A 19,773-nucleotide genomic window follows, 5' to 3' on the forward strand; every position below is an offset into this window, starting at 1 on the left:
CCAATATTTTCTGTCTTGAGGAATGGCCTCATCATCTACTTCATCATCCTGTCAGAAATCCAGACATCTTGCTAAGCTTCCCTCTCATTCCCCACATCCAGTAACACACCCAGTCTGAAAAGATTCCTTCGTTAGTCTTTACAATTCGCTGTTATCTTCTCCATTCAGCCTCCCTCTGGATTACCCTAAGCTCCGGTTATCCCACACTTGACCTTCTGTTGTTTGGCCAGACCGTGCCCTCTCCAAATAATCTGCCATGTGGCCACTTGAGTGACCTTTCTAAAGACAATCCCAACTGAGCTACTCCTTTTAAGATTCTTCATTGACTCCTATTGTAACTTTCAGAATGTTCATGACTGGTTTCCACCGATGCCCATAACCTCAACTTTTAGCATTGTTGCACAGGTATTTTCCACCTCAACTCTACAGAATGAGTCGCTGGTCCTTAAATGTACCTACTATTATTATATCTCTCCAGTGCTATTCACTCTGCTTGTGATTCCCTTTCTCACCTCGGTTTACATAAGTACTGTTCAACTTTTCAAGACCTCAATGTCAAAACGTTACCTTGTCCAGAGTATTCTTCAGCTCAAGCTAAATTACTTTTTTTTTTCAACGTTTATTTTATTTTTGGGACAGAGAGAGACAGAGCATGAACGGGGAAGGGGCAGAGAGAGAGGGAGACACAGAATCGGAAACAGGCTCCAGGCTCCGAGCCATCAGCCCAGAGCCCGACGCGGGGCTCGAACTCACGGACCGCGAGATCGTGACCTGGCTGAAGTCGGACGCTTAACCGACTGCGCCACCCAGGCGCCCCCTAAATTACTTTTAATAACAATTCTTTTTAATTATGAAAGCAACACATACTCATTGTCAAAAACTTGGAGAATGAAAAAGCATAATTCTGCTGATGAGGGATTAGCTTCTCTTGGCATTTAGAGAAAGAGCCCAAAAATGAACTGGAGGGGTATAAAGGGGGAAGGGGGAAAAAACAGTAAAACGTGAGATAGCTAATAGAAGTAGCAGGATAGAGAGCACATGTGAGCAAATACATTAACTCAAATATGAATTCGGGAAGGCAAGGTTGAGAATTGTGGAGCCAGAAACAGAAACGAGTAGGCATAGCAGTTAGGATAACTAGTAGATCTGGGAAGAACAATACTAGTTCATGTGGAGCAGAGGAGGGGGCATCTGAATTGAAGCAATCTGTGGAATCTCCAACAATGGACTTCAAACTGAGCTAGAAATGCAGGATTGAAAATTGAGAGAGAAATAAAGGAGAGAGACCGAGATACATGAATAACCTCTGAATTTGCACGTGGATAAGACTCATTCATGCAGCAGGGTAGGCAGAGGCCAGACAGCGTAGGCATTGCGGGGCGTGGCGGAAAGCACGATACGTGTGATTCCTGTCCTCAGAGGACTTACATTCTGGTGTGGAAGAATGTCAGGATCGAATGATCACACAAAGAAATGTGTCCTTATGGAACAGCATCAGTGCAATGAAAAGGTATCGAAATAGAAAAGGAGGCCTAATTTAGGTAGAGTAATCCCTGCGGACCTCTTAAGGAAGTGATATTAAGCTGACACCATGAAGATAATAAGAGCAGCCAGGAGCAAAGGTAGAAGGAGGTAGGGACAGCATGTGTAGGAGCTTTCCGCCCCTTTGGCAGAATTGGAAAGGCAGCACAAAAGGGAGAAGAGTGGAGTTTCTGAGCTAGAGGAGAGGTCAGTAGAAGCGTCCCAAATAAAAAAGCAAAAAGAAAAAAGACTGAAAAAATAAAAACCAGAGCATCCAAGGACTGTGGGACAACTACAAAAGGTGTGGCGTGAGCATAGTGGGAATACCGGAAGGAGCAGAGAGAAAGCAATAGAAGAAGTATTTCAAGCAATAACGACTGAGAATCTCCCCCAAAGTAATGTCAGACACAAAACCATGGTTCCGGGAGGCTCAAAGCACACCCAGAAAGACAACTGCCAAAAGAAGACTACACACAGGCATATCGTATTCAAATTGCAAAAAAAAAAAAAAAATCAAAGATAAAGAAAAAGTCTCGAAAGAAGCCAGAGGGAATAAAACACCTTACCTACAGAGGAGCAAAGATAAGAACTACATCTGACTTACCCTTAGAAAACATGCAAGCACGAAGACAGTGCAGGGACAGACGTCGAGTGCCGAGAGAATGAAAACACCCGCCTGGAATTCTGTACCCTAGGAAATTATCCTTTAAAAGTGAACGAGAAATAAAGACTTCCTCGGGCAAACAAAACCTGAGGGAATTTTTTTTGCTGGCAGACCTAGTTCTTCAGAGTATGAAAATGATATAGGTCAGAATACTGGATCTATATAAAGAAAGGAAGTGCATCAGAGAATGCATAAAGGCAAGTAAAATAAAAACATTAGTTTTTCTCATTGTTAACAGGTCTAAAAGATGATGGTTTATCAAAATGGTAACAGCAACAATGCGCTCAATTGTGTATGCTTGTGTGTGTGTGTGTGTGTGTGTGTGTGTGTGTATGTGTTTATGCATTAGTGAAATGAATGATAGCAGTGATAAAAGGGATGCAGGGAGTAATCAGAATTTTTTGGTTATAGTGAAGAAGTCAAGCGTTATTCGAAAGTAAATTTGGATTAGTTGTAAATGTATACTACAATCTATAGGGTAACTACTAAAAAAAGAATTATAACTGATGTATCACATAAGGAAAGAAAATTCAATCATAAAATGCTCATTTAAAACTGCAAAACGCATGGGGCTCCTGGGTGTTTCAGTCAGATGAGCGTCTGACTCTTGATTTCGGCTCAGGTCATGATCTCACAGTCGTGAGACTGAGCCCCACGTCGGATTCTCTCTCTGTCTCCCTCTGCCTGTCTCCCCCACTCACACACACTCTCTCTCTAAAATAAAATTTAAAACAAAAACTGTAAAATGAAGAAAAACAGTGGAGGAAAAATAGAAATACAGAACAGGAGTAACAAATAGAAGACAGGAACAAACATGGTATATATTAATCCAACCATATTAATAATCACTTTAAACACCACGGATCTACATGTACCAATTAAAAGCAAAGACTGTCAGAGTGGATCAAAAAAACGAGATCCAATTATCCAATGTCTACAAGAACCCTCTTTTGAAGACATAAATAAATTAAAGGTAAAAGGATAGCAAATGATAGGGCATTCTAACATTAAACAAAATAAAACAGGAAAAAGAATATTAATTTCAGACAGAGCAGACTTCAGAGCAAGGGAAGTTATCAGGTTTAAGAGGGGCATTCATGTAATGATAAAGGGATCAATACTCCAACAAGACATTAACAATCCTTAATGTGTACGTGCCTAACAAGAGAATGTCAAAAAAAAAAAAATGAGGCAAAACTGATAGAACGGCAAGGAAAAATAGATGAATCCACTACCAGAGTAAGGAGAATTCAACACCCCTCTATTCGAAATGCACAGATCCAGCAGGGAGAAATCAGTAAAAACACAGTTGAACTCAACAGCATCATCAAAAGAACTGGATATAATTGATATCTCTTGACTATTTCTTTTTTTTTTTTTTATTTAAAAAAAAATTTTTTTAACGTTTATTTATTTTTGAGACAGAGAGAGACAGAGCATGAACGGGGGAGGGTCAGAGAGAGGGAGACACAGAATCTGAAATAGGTTCCAGGCTCTGAGCTGTCAGCACAGAGCCCGACACGGGGCTCGAACTCACGGATCGTGAGATCATGACCTGAGCCGAAGTTGGCCGCTCAACTGACTAAGCCACCCAGGCGCCCCATCTCTTGACTATTTCTTTTTTTTTATTTTTTTTTTAAATTTTTTTTTTAACGTTTATTTATTTTTGGGACAGAGAGAGACAGAGCATGAACGGGGGAGGGGCAGAGAGAGAGGGAGACACAGAATCGGAAACAGGCTCCAGGCTCTGAGCTGTCAGCCCAGAGCCCGACGCGGGGCTCGAACTCACGGACCGCGAGATCATGACCTGAGCTGAAGTCGGTCGCCCAACCGACTGAGCCACCCAGGCGCCCCTCTTAACTATTTCTAAGAACTACAAGATACACTTTCTTCTTAAGTTCACATGGAACATTCACCAAGACAGACCACATTCTGGAACATAAAACACACCTTAACAAATCTTAAAAAAAAAACAAATGGAATCATACACCATCTACTCTCAGACCACATTGGAATTAAACTAGAAATCAATTATCAGAAATACAGCTGGAAAATTCCAAAATACTTGGATATTAAACAACTTACTTCTAAACAACATGAGTCAAAGGAGACATCAAGAGAAATTTTAAGATATTTTGAGGAAAATGAAATTAATAATATTTACCAAAATATGTGGGATGCAGTAAAAGCAGTGCTTACAGGGAAATTTATAGCATTTCATGCATATATAAGAAAAAAAGAAAAATCTATAATCAGTCATCTAAGCTTCCACCTTAGGCAATTAGATGAAGAACAAATTAAATCCAAAATAATCATAAGAAGAGAAATAACAAAGACTACGGGCAGAAATCAGTGAAATTGGAAACAGGAAATCAATAAAGAAAATCAATGAAACCAAAAGTTGGTTTTTAAAAAGATCAATAAATTCATAAATCTCTAACGAGGCTAAGAAAAAAGAGAAGATACAAATTACTCTTGGAAGAAATGTAAGAGGCGACATCACTACAGACCTCATGTATATTGAAAAGATAATAAAGAGGGGTGCTTGGGTGGCTCAGTCAGTTAAGCATCCCAGTCTTGATTTCAGCTCAGGTCATGATCTCACAGTTTGTGAGTTCGAGTCCCGCATCGGGCTTTGCACTGACAGTACAGAGCCTGCTTGGGATTCTGTCTCCCCCTTTCTCTGCCCCTCCCCCACTTGCTCTCTCTCTCTTTCTCTCTCAGAATAAAAAAATAAACTTGAAAAAAATGAAAAGATAATAAAGAAATATTATAAACAATTCTTTGCCTACAGGTTTGTTAACCTAGATAACACGGACCAATTCCTTGAAAGACACAATCAGCCAAAACTCACACAAGGAGAAAAAGACAATCTGAATCAGTCTCTATCTATTAAAGATATTTAATCGATAATTAATAAAGCAAAAAGCACCAGACACAGATGGGTTTATTGGTGAATTCCACCAAGGATTTAAGAAAGAAATTATACCAAATCTCTACAATCTCTTCCAGAAAATAGAAGAAGAGAGAGTATTTTTTAACTCATTCTATGTGGATAGCATTACCATGAATGCCAAAACCAGACAAAGATGTTACAAGAAAACCACAGGCCAACATTTCTCGTGAAAATAAATGTACTCCCTAACAAAAAGGCAAGCCAGGATCATGGATTTCAACATCAATGCAATGATAAGTCATTGAGGGATTTCAGTCGGTGAGTGACAAGTTCTTAAAATGAAACTGTCTTACCTTTCAAAGCAATCACTTGGGCTGCTGTGTGGATAATGGGCCTGAGGGGGACTGTGGTAGAAGCTGGGAGATCGGGAGAGAAGGCCAGTGATAGCTGAGGTCAGAGGTGACAGAGGCTTAGACTAAGAAAGAAGTCATGCAGGCAGGGATGGGGGATTCAAAAAAAGACATTGAAGGCAGAATGACAACGGATGAGATGCGTGTGTTGGAAGAGGAGAATCAAGAGTGACTCCACATTTTTGCGGAGGCCAATTTCTAGATAAGCGGATGGAGGAAAGAGAAGCTACTTTGAATGGCAAGATCATGGTTCGTCTCTGTGATGTCTGAGAGGGCTGGTAGTGTCTACACTTGGTGGGTGGTTAGGCTGCTCATTTGCTGTTATTAATATTGTTTTTGTTACAAACATAATAGGGTAGATGGAATACTACACATGCATTATTTTAAAATATTTTTCCAGAGATTAAGGGAACAGCCTGGAAGCTGAGGAGGGGATAGGTGTCAGTTCCATGCATCACAGCTTTGCGAACTCTACTCTGAAAAACCTGCTGGAATGCATTCATGCTAAATTTGCAGGAGATAAATCACGCTCCCAAAGACCCAAGACAATAAATTAACTTAAAAAAAATTTTTTTAATGTTTATTTATTTTTGACAGAGAGAGAGAGAGAGAGACAGAGCATGAGCGGGGGAGGGGCTGAGAGAGAGGGAGACACAAAATGGGAAGCAGGCTCTAGGCTCTGAGCTGTCAGCACAGAGCCTGACGTGGGGCTCGAACTCACAGACGGTGAGATCATGACCTGAGCTGAAGTCGGACGCTCAACCGACTGAGCCATCCAGGTGCCCTGACAATAAATTAACTTTAAGAAAACAATGAGTTAAAAGGCTCTAAGAACCTACCGAGGTTACCCTTCCAAGGTAAAGGTTCTCAACATGGGATCCCTGGACCAGCATCATCAGCATCTCCCTGTGAACTTACTAGAAATGCAAATTATCAGTCTCCAGCCCAGAACTACTGGCTCAGAAACTCTGGGCAGGGGCCCAGCACCCTGTGTTTTAACAAGTTCTTCAGGGTGATTCTGACGCATTTTCTAGTTGGAGAAACCACTGACCTAGAGGAGTTGTAAGATGTCATATATTGCAATCTTTTGATTCTACGTGGACAAGGTCTACACTCTTTTCAGTAAGTACCACATAATCTAAAGGCAAGTAATCCTCTCTCAAATGTTTTCTGCGTGAAAATTATCAAAGACACTATTCCACCTGCATGAACAAAAGTAAAGAAACGAGTCTCTGTCTTGAGGGTGGGCGTGGCCCCTCCTGGCAGCAGGTGCGGCTTACCTGGCAAATACCGCTGATACACATGTCCAGAGAGTCCGTGTTGCAGCGAGTTCCATCCAGTACCTTGGGTGCCAGCTCCACTACCAAGTTCTGTCCCCGTGCGTGACACTTGAGCGCGCAGGGGGCAGCAGGATCGTTGTATCGTGGAAGCCATTCATAATAACGCCCCTGGTACTGGACGTCATTGTAGGCGGAGCATTGCTGGGCTCTGAAGTCTTCTGCATCAGGAGGGCAGTCCTGGAAGCAGAGAAGAAAGGCCACGTGCACATCACTCAGGGAGATAAGCCAACAGGGGCTGAACGAGTTTCCAAGAAGTCTCACGAGCCCAGATCCCACCGTGTGCCTCTCACCTTGGAGTCCCGTCATTTCTTCCGTTGTCCTTCCGAATTCAAGACCGAATCTATAGCCGTGGAGTTCTACTAGGAGCTCCGTGATAATGGAGACAATATTTATTCTGATCGCTCTTCCACCCAGGTGTTTTTTCGCCCAAATAATTAAATAAAGCCCATCATATTTAAATGCCAAATTTTGCTCTGTTTTAACCACCTCGGGTATAAGTTTTTAAACGCGTTACACGCTCATCTTCTTCTTGAAACAAGGGACGCTTAACGCTTTTAATTCTTCCAGGTGACTCAAGGTCTTTATAGGGAACATTAATTATCATCCGTGCCCTCAAGAACCATTTCAGCATGAAGGACTACTTGGCCCTTACTTGAACTGGCCCCCAAAGCCTTGCGTTTTGTGAGAATTTGTGTTTGTTCCTTTGTCTCTGCTTGTTGTGGTGGTCGTTTAATTCATGTGCCTTTCTTCCCTTTTGGGGGGAAGGGGGCAGGGGGTGGGCAGTCGCTGCTCTTCTCTAGAACCTGGTGCCTGCCTTCAACTGGATCTATGATGGAAAGATAAACACAGCCTTTTCAATTTCTGTCTACAACAACAGCAAGGAAATTCTAAGTAAATGCTCCGGGGAGCTCTCCTAATAATAGTAAAAAGTGTCTGGGCAAGGCTTGATGACTCAGAAATCTTTTCACTTAATTACTAATCCCTCCCATCTGCTATTTCCAACGCCAGATGCTGGCTGACAAAATGTTACTTTAATCTTCAAAGCTGAGCATAAACTTCCCAATTGATGGGAATTAATTAATCCTATACTAATTTCCCAATTAAAAAAGGACAGACACAGAAAGGCATTATTTTATATATTTCTTTCTTGTTACAAAAGTAATCAATGGCCCTTATAAAAACTTTTGACAAACAGTTTTTATGGAAAAACAAAACACAAATAACAAAGTTTCTTGTACCTAAATCTTTACACAAATCCTTGATGATTCCCCAGAAACAAACTTCTGGAAATAAAATTTCTGAGAAAAAGGGTGTGTTTCATGAGCTTTTCAAAATATGGCCAAATTGCCCTCCAGGAATTTCCCTCCTTATCATCACCAGGATCCATAAATTCCCTTTTTCTCTGTCTCTCTTCTCAGCTTGGGTATTACCATTTTCTAAACATTTTCCAATCGTCCGTGTTCAATAGCATTTCATTGCTTGAATTTGCATTTCCTCTCATTATTTAGGTCTGATAGCTTTCATGTTTATTTGCCTTTTGTATTCACTCTTCAAACATTTCTTGTTTTCTCGCCTTCATTTATCTAGTGGAATGTTTGCCTTTTTATTATTTTTAACAGATAAAACTATCAACTTTCCTAATGAGGTTATCAACTCCATCATCTTACACTGGAAATATTTTTCCCATTTGATTTTGGTGTTGGTGCTTTATAAGTCAAGAAACTCTATGTTGCATGTAGTCAGTTCTATTAATATTTCCCTCTACATCTTCTTCCCTCATTCATGAGTTCAGAAATGCTTCCCACCCCCCGCCTAAGAACAGATAAATACTGAAATGCATGTTTCTAGTTCCTTTCTAGTTTAGCAATGATATTTAACTCTTTGTTACGTCTGGAATTTCCTTAGATGGATGGTATAAGGTAGAAACCTAACTTTATTTTTTCTACAAACAGTTATTAATAAATTATCAGGCAGGATCTTAAAATGACTTCTTTCATTTCTCCCCTTTTTACTACTTGACTTTTGTGTCTTACGGTGTTTATGCTTTTGGCCTTCATAATCTGCTTCAAATCCTTTTTGGAAGTAGGTAGGGAATAAATAAAATATAATAAATAAACTTCCCCTGGGCTTGGTTGTATTAGTTTGCTGTGAATCATTCCAAAATCCTGGAATGTAGAGTATCCACATTTTTCCTGTTTCAGCAAGATTAAACCTTAACACAGGTCACACGGATGGAAGAGTCAAACTGAAGACTGGACGCGGTTGACCTTTCTCTCTTGAAACGTGTTTTCTAGCTGGCCCCAGGGAAGATAATCAGTTGATAAAATTATATGGCCTCCCTTCTGCCTAACCATGGCCAGTCTTCTCTGTATCTGACTCTTCGAAACCCATGCCAAAGGGTATAAGAGAGCAGAGTGAAAATGATTTCCCTTGCATTAGGCTCACTGGTGTGGCAAGCATGCTTTAGGGACTGAAATTTCTTGCTGTCTGACTCCTGACTGCCTTCGACACCATAAACCAACGAAGTTTCCCCAAATTCACAAGGCTTAATTAACAGACAGCCTAAGATGCCAGCCTACAGTTAGTCCTTGGTGAAAGGGTGACCAGGTTCGGACAAGGGACCCAGCCTCCTTGGCCACAGCTGATTATCGGAGGCAAACACCTGGTCCAGGCCAGGAATCTGGGATGGCAACAGAAGAGCCAGAGCTGAGGACTCCCATGGCTGTGGGGCGGGGCTAGCCATCTCTTTCCTGAGATGCCTGCTGAAGTGAAGCCAGCCAGTTCCCACAGCAAAGAAGAACGCACCAGACACGAAAGAAGGAAGGCTGACAAACCAGGTATTTCACCAGGAGTACATAACCTGGGTTTCTCACTGTCTGATTCCTGGCGCCAGGCCCTCAAGGTGTGCTGATACCCAAATTCCAGTAAATATCCGCACATCCATCCAGTGAATCCCATTTTTCTTGAGCTAGAGTGGCCTCCGTTCCTGGCAAATGATGATCCTGATGAAGAAAGACACCCTTGTATCTGCGTCGTGCTCTCTAGTTTATCAGGGATCATCACTGACATTCTTTCTTTACCACCCCCCTTTGACGGAGGTGGGTCAGAATTATCATTTCCTTCATTTTAGAAATGGAGAAAACTGTGATCTAAGAAGTCTTCGGTCACTAGTCCAAAGACACACAGCTAGAATATGACACGGCCAAGACTGATTCCCAACGTAACAAGCATTCCATTATATGATACCACTTTCTGGTAATCTTGGGAGACATTGAGGATTTACATTAAATGCTTCCTTTTACTTGGCATTCTTCCAGTGTCCACAGTAAGCCTGTCTGGTCGGCTTCAGCTGGGTTCCCTGCCCTGGTGCAAGACAATGTAGGGATTCTTGTGTCTCAGTAGTTTAGCTGACCTTTAGGAAGCTTGAATGCTAAACATTCTTAGGGATTTCCCTAAGAAGCATTTCTCCCTATCAGTTAAGACAACACGTTTATTAAGTATACTTTATGGGTTTTGCATATGTTACATGCCATGGACAACATAAAACAATAACCCACCGTTGTCATTTAGAGAGCTTGTAATCTTGGAGATGTAGCATCCACATGCATGAAATACACTGGTGCATTGTTTGTATTTATAGATTCATAAGTACAGCTTTGCAATGAAAGCAATAAAATTGTTGTCCAAGTGTTAAATGAAAACTTGACTGAGTGGAATAAGTAAAGAAGAAATCCTACATTGGGAAGACTTGACTCCAACAGGAGTAGGCAGCCAGACTGAAAAGCACAGAAAACGAGGAGCAGGAGGACAGAGATTAGGAGGAGAAGAGGAAGAAGGAGAGGAATGGAGGACAAAACGGGTAACAACTAGCACCCATTCAAGGACCATCCTAAAGACAGGGATCGCTTCTCCCTCCTAAAGCTAGGAAAATGCATAAACCATTCTCATGGACAACTGAGGGAGAAACGCCAAGACAGGGAGATTACCTAAGACACACAGCATTTCTATGCAAAAGAGATAGACCATTACCTAGGGGATGATTTATATAATAGGACTGAACCAAGCTTTAATTTGGATTATATATTTAGGTAATTCTTTCCAGATAACCAGTGAGTAGGGACTTAGGGGAAATGCGATTTCTGTTGTAAGAAAATTCTAAAATTTTATTTTGTCTTCATATCCAAGCTGTACTAGGAGGTAAATTTGGGGATCCTGTTATATAACTGATGCCAAAGCCGCAGTTAGCAAATGACGCATCATGGAAAAATGATATTTCAGATGAGATTTAAGGGATGGCATGATGTGAATGGGACAACACGCGGGAAACTACAAAAGCGACAGAGAAACAGCAGAAATACATTTAGTGGCTATGAGGGACAGGGAAGGGACTTGTCCAGTGAGGGTAGAAGTGACGAGCTCAATACGGAAAAGTCTAACCAGTTTCCGGAGGTCCCTGAAAGCAAGTGAGGGGAATTAAAAGCAATAAGGATTCACGGAGGGGACTGGCACAGAAAACACGGCATTTTAGGGGGGCCGGTGTGATGGCCGATGGACGGGGGTAGGAGCCGCGACAATAGAAAGCAAAGAACACCTCTCAGGGGAAACCGCCAGGAATTAGCCATCCATAGGACCCATGGTAGGAAGAGTCTCTCGAGGGTCACATCAAATGTTGCCTCGTCTAGAAAGCCACCAGGGACCCCACGGTGCTGAGTTAACCATTTCTCCCCATCTGCGCTCACAGAAAAATGCGCTCATGCTTGCAAAACCACTCTCAGCCAATTATGATAGACTCATTTTTAAAGGTATTTTCCCTTTGCCCTCTTCCAGCATTGCCTTTGGTACCATACTAATAAAAAACGAGTAGTCAAATTCAAGCATTAGAACTCCTTGCTGACGCATATGACTTCCTTTGGAAAGTCTCCACTGGCTCTGGCATACGCCTGATAAGGAAAACTCTCTCCCGAGGCCCCAGGGGCCTGGCCCTGGCTGTGAGGGTCTTTGCTGAGCACGACTGGAGGGTTATCTATGAAGACAGCAGGTAGCTGGGATTAGGGGATGCTCCCCTAATCCTACAGGCCCTCAGCCCAAAGCACCATGTTCCCTGACAGAATGAAGCCAGGGAGAGCCGCAGAACCACAGCCTGATTTTTCAGGGAGGGCAGCGTGGTCCTCGTTTCCTGGCCATGCCTCCTGTTCCTGTACACGGGGAGTGGAATCTCTCCTTCTAGGGCCTCTGATGTGTGTGCCGAATGCATCCACACTTCATAACGAAAGGATATTCGATCTTCGAGCGCCTGGAGCCTGTCGTTCTCAGATATCTTCTACTGAAGTGGGCACAAGTCAGGAACGCGGCTGTCGGGGTCCGTCCGCGTCAAGCCAGATCCTCCCCTGTGCCGGGGACCCCCTGGGCCACTGAAGTGGAAAGCCCATGCCACGGAGGGCTTCATTTCCATGACTTCCCTCAGCTGCTTCTCCTCGTCCTTTCTCTGCTGTTCCCTGATCTCTGTCCCTGGCCGACTGTGAATCTTCAGGAGGTCTCTCCTGCAGCTTCTGTAACGGTGTCTGAAAGGGGAACGTTCTGGCAACCGCCCCTGCCAGTCAGTCATGTGTTAGTGGGTCGGGAAGAGCAGCCATGTCTTAAACCACCGTCCGTAGTGTTATCCCATCCCCTAACAAAGCTCAAGACGTTTCAGGCTCCTTTCCAAGAGGCAGGCTGGTGTAGCAGAGTGCTTAACGCTGGCACCCCAGAGCCTGGGGGTGGACTGCCTGGGCTTTAATTCAGCTCTGTGGCCTTGGGCAGGTTACCTAAATCTCCCCCTGTGTATGAGTGGATATAAAAATAATACCTACTTTGTAGAGATGCTATGAGGACTATCATGGGTTTGTTCGTGGTCGGGCACTTAGAGTAATGCCTGCACTTAGGAAGTACTTAATAAGTGTGATCTATTATTATCATTATCATTATCATTAGTGATTTTTGCTAACAGTTAAAAAGCTTGTGCACATAGATGACAAACTCTGTGGTTCTGAGGCTGAGAGCTTGAGGCTTCAGACAAGGAGGAACAGAAGTACGAGCCATCTCCGGGATGGGATGGAACAGTAGGTCCCTGGGGCTCACTGGCAGTGACCTCTGATACTCCACGGAGGCGGCCTCCCTGATCACTGAGATGGTGAGTTCCCTCTGGTGGGAATGGGAGGTTTCGCGGCCCGATGGGATAGGCTCTCAGGCCCCAGAGCTATAGGTGTGGACATCTCTGAACCACAAGGCAAATCTCCCTCATAAGAGGGCTTTATCATGGAATCACAAAAGGCAGCTTCCTTCAGAAAACTGGGTGACGGGCCCCATCTCCAGGGACACGGGAAGCCACTGGCTGCCGTGCCAGCATGGCCCGCCTTCAGCCAGGACACTGAATGACAGCGAGAAGCTGGGGTGCACTGATGGGAGCCCGGTTCCCTCTCTCCTGGAGGTAGGTCATAGACTGGTGCCCCTCCTGCCCTCTGCACCACCCTGCGCGACACAGAAGTGGCGATTTCAAAAGGGAGATTCTAAACCCCAATTAACAAAGCAGGAGGCAGGGCACCTGAGTGGTTCAGGCAGTCAAGCATCCAACTCTTGGTTTCGGCTCAGGTCACGATCTCACAGTTCATGGGATCGCGCCCCACACTGGGCTCTGCGCTGACAGCACGGAGCCTGCTCGGGATTCCGTCTCTCCCTCTCTCTGCCTCTTCCCTACTGGTGCTCTCACCGTCTCTCTCAAAATAAATAAATAAACATAAAAAAATAATAAAGCAGGAAGCAACTCCAGAAAAGATGTGACTATCTTTGTGCCCTGAGTTCATGGGGTTACTTCACTTATGGCACTTGACCTCCTTGTGACGTTTCTATGTATATTCCCAGGAACGTACTGTATATCTCTCCTGCGAAGGAACAGACTCCTCAGAGATCCCCAGCAGCTGGGGCTGCACGGACCCCCTCTGGTCTGCAGGAGGACTTGAGCACGCACGACTGCACCCCACGGCCGTGAAGGACTTGCCACAACCCCCCTTCCTTGCCTAAAAGGAATTCGGTGGAAAAACTCTGAGCTTGCGATGGCAGGCATGGAGATCAACACCACATTCTTATGAAATCTCTGTAAGGACTCCAACGCTGAGAACTACAAGGAGCAACATTCACACTGCTCTCCTCTCTGCTGGTCACCACCTTCTACACATGTATTTCTCCCCAGCCTAGAAGCTGGTAAAGGTTCCTGCAGGATCCTCCCAGAGGGGCCCTCAGTTAGAGACCACTGAGGGGCCCCAAGTCCCACGGAGCCTCAGGGGCATGGGATCTTCACTCGAGTGCACCAAAGTCCTAGCCCTTGTACCTGAGATGTGGTAGGCTGTAGTAGATTACGTTGTGTGCCCACATTGTATGACCGACACTCCCAGACCCTCGTAACACTTGTGTTGAAGAAGATGCCTTCTTGGAATTCGCGAGAGCACAGAGCACACACAGACACGCACGTACACAGAGACCCAAGAATGAAACCTCAAACTGCCACACCTTGATCTGGGCATTTAAAATGAATTCTCCTAGGGGCACCTAGATGGCTCAGTTGGTTGAGCGCCCAACACTTGATTTCAGATCATGTCATGATCCCAGGGTTGCAGGATTGAGCCCCACATCGGCCTCTGCACTTAGTGTAGAGCCTACTTAAGATTCTCTCTCTCTCTCTCTCTCTCTCTCTCTCTCTCTCTCAAAAAAAAAAAAAAAACCTAAATATAAAAAACAATTTAAAAAAATAGGCACCCAGGCAAAAGGCAGTAGACCTAACTGCCTCTTAGATAAAACCCTTAGGTTGTTAATGAATTCACGTGCTTGTATAGGAGACAATGCTAGACTGGGTTTGCATCCACGTGCCCACCTTTGTGCCGAGGTCAATCTCTCTGCCTTTGGTGCCCCAACCTGGACCTCAGCTCATTGAATTAAGCATCATGCACACGTGTGTGTTCCGATTCCTTGGACCTCTATCTGGTCGTAGGACATGTGAAATCTATTTGCCTTGTCACCCAAAATTTCTCCGAGGATATAATGGACACCAATCTGGCCGCCCAAGGCCTGAGTGATATTGGAGTTTGCCCAATAAATAAGTGCCCATGTTACCCACTTAAATTTGAAACCAGCTGTAAGAGAAAGAAAAACACTTCTGCTTGGTCACTGATAAAAACCGCAAACATGGCTGAGCCCCGCAGTCAGAAGGTCTCGCTCACACTGTGTGCCCAGGGCTGCTCCCCCAGGAAAAGTTTTGGTCTGCGGAAGACAAGCACTCAGACAAGACTTCTGTCTCACACTGGCCCAGGACAGAGAAGGGAGAGACAGGGACAAAGCCCCAGTGAGTAAAATTTTTTAAATAAATTAATCACAACCAAGGGAGGAAAATGGACTTACAGAAAATCTAAATCTCACTTAGATTTCCAGATTCTCATAGTTTCCTTTTATTTCCCTTCATTTTGATTTGGGTATACATCGCTAACAAGGGAAATGTTTTAAGTGGAAATAGGATTGGTTCCTTCTGATATCTATTTTGCATTTTCAGATCTGTCAAGCAAAATGTCTGCATTTTGTTTTTAAGTGCTCAGCGTTGAAGAATAAGAGTGAGGTTTCTAAACCCATCCCTATGTGGGATTTTCTTGCATCACCTATAGAGCGCTCTTAACACATTTTGCGGTGGGCGGGACAGGTGGTCTGGAGCAGGGAAAGGAAGCAGAGACCAGTTCAAGTCTGTGCTCTTCCTCTGAGACCCTTGGAAAATAATCTTACTTCTCTCAGCCCCAGGCCCCCTCATTTGCAAAAAAGAAATAACCACACCTCATCGGCCTACATCTCAGAGACCGTGTGAAGGTCCAATGACATACCGTACCTAAGAGCACTTTGAACTCTGAAGGTGTTTTACAGGTATTAGGTATTGTTTCGATGAATTCAGAAATTATTAAATAATTGCCAAATAAGTTTATACATTTGAAATGGCCTCAAAAGGTAGTAGAAATGGAAAGCACGAGATATACAAAAATCTGTTGCCAATTAAAAAATACTTAAATTTTCCACAAAGGGTACCAAGAAGCCATTAGCTTTATAGTACACATTATAATATCCTAACTTAAAACATGAACTTATTTTATTGGATTATACATTTGTGTTATAGAACTTACATGGTTGCTGCACGTCTTGTATCGAATATTCTGCCCTTCGCAATTCCTAGAGGAAAAAAGGGGACAAAGAAATGATTTCATAGAAGTGGCAAGCAGCACAAAAGAAAAAAGGGAAGGGAAGGGAAGGGAAGGGAAGGGAAGGGAAGGGAAGGGAAGGGAAGGGAAAGGAGAAAAAGAGAGGAAAGGAAAGGAAAGGAAAGGAAAGAAAAGATAAAAGAAAAGAAAAGAAGGACGGAGAAGGAAGGGAGGGAGGGAGGGAGGGAGGAAGAACAATAAATACAAGGTGATACCGATAAAAGTTTTATTGTTCGTGTCACCTCAGGATTCAAAGTTTAAATTCTAAGAAATAACTTTCAGAAATCAGGAGGGCAAAAAAAGTCTCATGAAAGTGTCACTTTAAAGAGAGTGAATTCTTGGGGCGCCTGGGTGGCGCAGTCGGTTAAGCGTCCGACTTCAGCCAGGTCACGATCTCGCGGTCCGGGAGTTCGAGCCCCGCGTCGGGCTCTGGGCTGATGGCTGGGAGCCTGGAGCCTGCTTCCGATTCTGTGTCTCCCTCTCTCTCTGCCCCTCCCCCGTTCATGCTCTCTCTCTGTCCCAAAAATAAATAAACGTTGAAAAAAAAATTTTTTTTAAAGAGAGTGAATTCTTGAGCTGAATTAATGTAATGAAATTACTTATGTGCAGTGTTTACTCTGGGATCCATATGACCACTGAAATGAACGTGTGTGCATACTTGAACTACGGGTAGAAGCATTTGGGCACCACGCCCCCCACTCACTGAAGCAACCTCAGTCAGCCGCGCATTCCGTGACCTCCTTCTCTAATCAATACGATGATCTCGGCGAGAAATCTGCTTGAGGCGATGCGTCCACTTCTGATTTCGACTACTGGCCTTACCAAATGGATACTACGAAATAGGGTCCGGGGGGGCTTTCTCGGGAAACCAGTACCGTAGGGTCTGAAGTCACATACAGGTTTGAGAATCCTCTAGAAAGGATCACCGAGTACCGTATCCTCCCCTCCAGCCACTGGTTCTAGAACTTTGCCACTCATTCTCTGAGCAGATTTTTCCTTGGATGTTTGAAGTTCCCTGTGGCAGGAACTTTCCCCAGTCAGCGCTCGCTGGTCTATAGTTTATATTAACTCCTTAAAGTTATCCGATCCACTAATGGCACCTCTCCCAACTTTTCAGTTAACGTGTTTTTACCTCTGGTATTCCTGGTCAGTTCAATGGCAGATTTGCAGCAAAGAAAGCTAACCACAGGCTTCACTCATCACCTTGTGTTAAAAGTCAACTGATACTATTTCAATTGTTTTAAAATATTTAGCCCTAGAAGAAGAGAAATCTTTACCAAGTGGATCTGATTTTTTGCTGGTATGGCTTAAATAAGAGCCTATATGAAATGATTCACAATCTGTTTCGGCAATATACAATTCACGGCACACGCTGACGATTCTATTTTTATTGATTACAAAAAGAGTAAGTGAACACTAATAACATGCCAAGAAGTATAAAGGAGGATGATCGATCTTTCCAAATCCCATCACCAAGATTTACACTCTCCATATTTTGGCATCCAATCATCCAGTGTTTCTGCATGATTTACTGACAGATGTGAAAGCATACTACTAATTCAACTTTGTATTAGTTTTGATCTAAGATAGCAAACATTCCTCCCGCTTTACTACTAATTCTTTGAAGAAATTCTTTTAAGAACTACATAAAAGTCCATTATGCAGACATCACACTTTTTATAGTTTTGAATTTAAAATTTTCTTCACTGTGGTAAAATCCACATAACACAAATTTACGTCTTAACCATTTTTAGGTCTACAACTCAGCATTAAGTATATCCGTATTGTAGTACAAACATTACCTTTCATGGTTATTTATGCTGCCTCCTTTTCCCCCCGTAGTTTTTAAATTTACATACGGTGAAATTCACTTTGGGGGGGGGCGGTGTACAATTTTATGAGGTTTTACAAATCCACCCTCCCCCGACTCGTTTGCTTTTCACGTAGTGATTATTTTGTATTTTATTATGTCTCCTGAGTTTTGATCCCGCGTTTCACTTCTCCTTCCTTTGCCATCCTTCTCAAACTGCCCCTTCCCCACTTACGTCTCAGATCATATTCATGTTCCTTTCTGTTGCATTTGCAGAATGTACCCCTCATGGAAGTGAGAAGGCATACGGGAGGAAGGCTGGGGGTGAAAAAATAAAAGCATCATAGCTGCCTCCGAAAGCATTATCTACACGATAGTTAAATTTCTGAACTTGAAGGCAGACAAGGTATCCGATTAGTTGCCCCTTGTTAATGTAATTCTCATGACTTTGGGATGAGAACACCTTCCCAGATGTTACTGTAAAAGGCTGATCCGGTCTTGGTATTTTGTAACACTTCCTATATCCTTTTTTTGTGTGTCTTGTCATAGGTATATGGCTCTGAAATTTATTAAACCTTCAGTGAGGCTACATCAAACTTTAAATATTCAAGAAGCACCACACTGGGAGGCTGGCAGGAAAACAGTATTAGGGTGGAGAAGGCTCTCTCTTGGTCAAGGGGAAGTGACGCCATTCTCCTGGGAGACAACAGCTATGCCAGTGGACAAGGTCATGTACTTACATAACTTATTTCATTGTGCTTTTTATGTGTGGAAAAAAAGAAGAAAATAAATTACAGAGAAAGTGAAAGGGTAATTTAAAGTACTCTGTTTATTTTGGAAAGGCCCCGAATGAGGAAAGCAGCTAATAGATTAGGGAAGTGATAACCAAAACTTTTGAACCATGCTGACTTGGAACCCTAAAAAGCTTTTAATTCTCATTTCCAGAGAGCAGGAAAATGGCAAAGATACATTTTAAGAGAGTATCTGAATTGATCTAAATACTGATATCCAAAAAATGTCAAAACTTAGGAAGCATGGAGTTTTCTCTAAAAGCGTTTTGGGACTTCAAAAAAATTATCCCAGATGCATTTTTCCCAACTGCTTGACTTCAGCCATCTAAATGAAAAACAAAATTACTTTGAGAAGAAGTTTAAAACTAAAAGGAAAGAGCCTATGAGGTGAAAACAGCTGATGATTGTGTCTCAGGTCTGCTGTGTGGCCCATATAGTCATGGTCCACACCCCACGGTCCCGATTATAAGCCTAGCATCCAGGAGGCATGAACTTGTACCCCAACTGGTGAGCCTGAAAACCTACATGTGAGACATCAGTGTATCTCCACTACAAATCCCACCACAACAGCAGCAAAATGGTATGGAAACAGCATTTTACCGCATGAATTCTCAAAATATAAAGGACCATTCCGGATTCATCCTTCTCCAGCAACTTCTTACCAGGAAGTACTATGTACCAGGATGTGGATATAAAGATTCAGGGACACTATCTCTTAATTCCCCTAACACATCAGTAGTTATATATATATATACATATACATATATATATATATTTGTGTATATATATATATATATACACATATATATATATGTATATGTATATATATATATTTTAACCCAGTAGTTTTATATATATACATATATATATATTTTAACCCAGTAGTTATATATATATACATATATATATATTTTTTAACCCAGTAGTTATATATATATATATATATATATATATATATATATTTTTTTTTTTTTTTTTTTTTTAACCCAACCATCTGGCCAACATTTTTAATGTTCTACCTAGCACACAGTAAACTCGCTGACTGGTCTCTATTGATGTGGCTTTGGTTACAATTTAG

At 42.7% G+C, this 19,773-nt stretch overlaps 1 protein-coding gene across 2 annotated transcripts in view; it reads right to left on the reverse strand.

Moving 5' to 3' along the window:
• The window catches only part of ADAMTSL3 (ADAMTS like 3), a 348,695-nt gene that overhangs the window by 201,665 nt on the left and 127,257 nt on the right, over nt 1-19,773 (reverse strand). For both annotated transcript variants that reach the window (XM_043554621.1, XM_043554622.1), the window contains 2 exons: nt 16,020-16,065; nt 6,772-7,008 (listed from right to left, as the gene is read on the reverse strand). In XM_043554621.1, the coding sequence (XP_043410556.1) occupies nt 6,772-7,008; nt 16,020-16,065 (283 nt within the window). Of the gene's footprint in view, nt 1-6,771; nt 7,009-16,019; nt 16,066-19,773 lie in introns of those variants that run through there.

Source organism: Prionailurus bengalensis, chromosome B3 (genome assembly GCF_016509475.1).
Source record: "Prionailurus bengalensis isolate Pbe53 chromosome B3, Fcat_Pben_1.1_paternal_pri, whole genome shotgun sequence".
Taxonomy (NCBI): domain Eukaryota; kingdom Metazoa; phylum Chordata; class Mammalia; order Carnivora; family Felidae; genus Prionailurus; species Prionailurus bengalensis.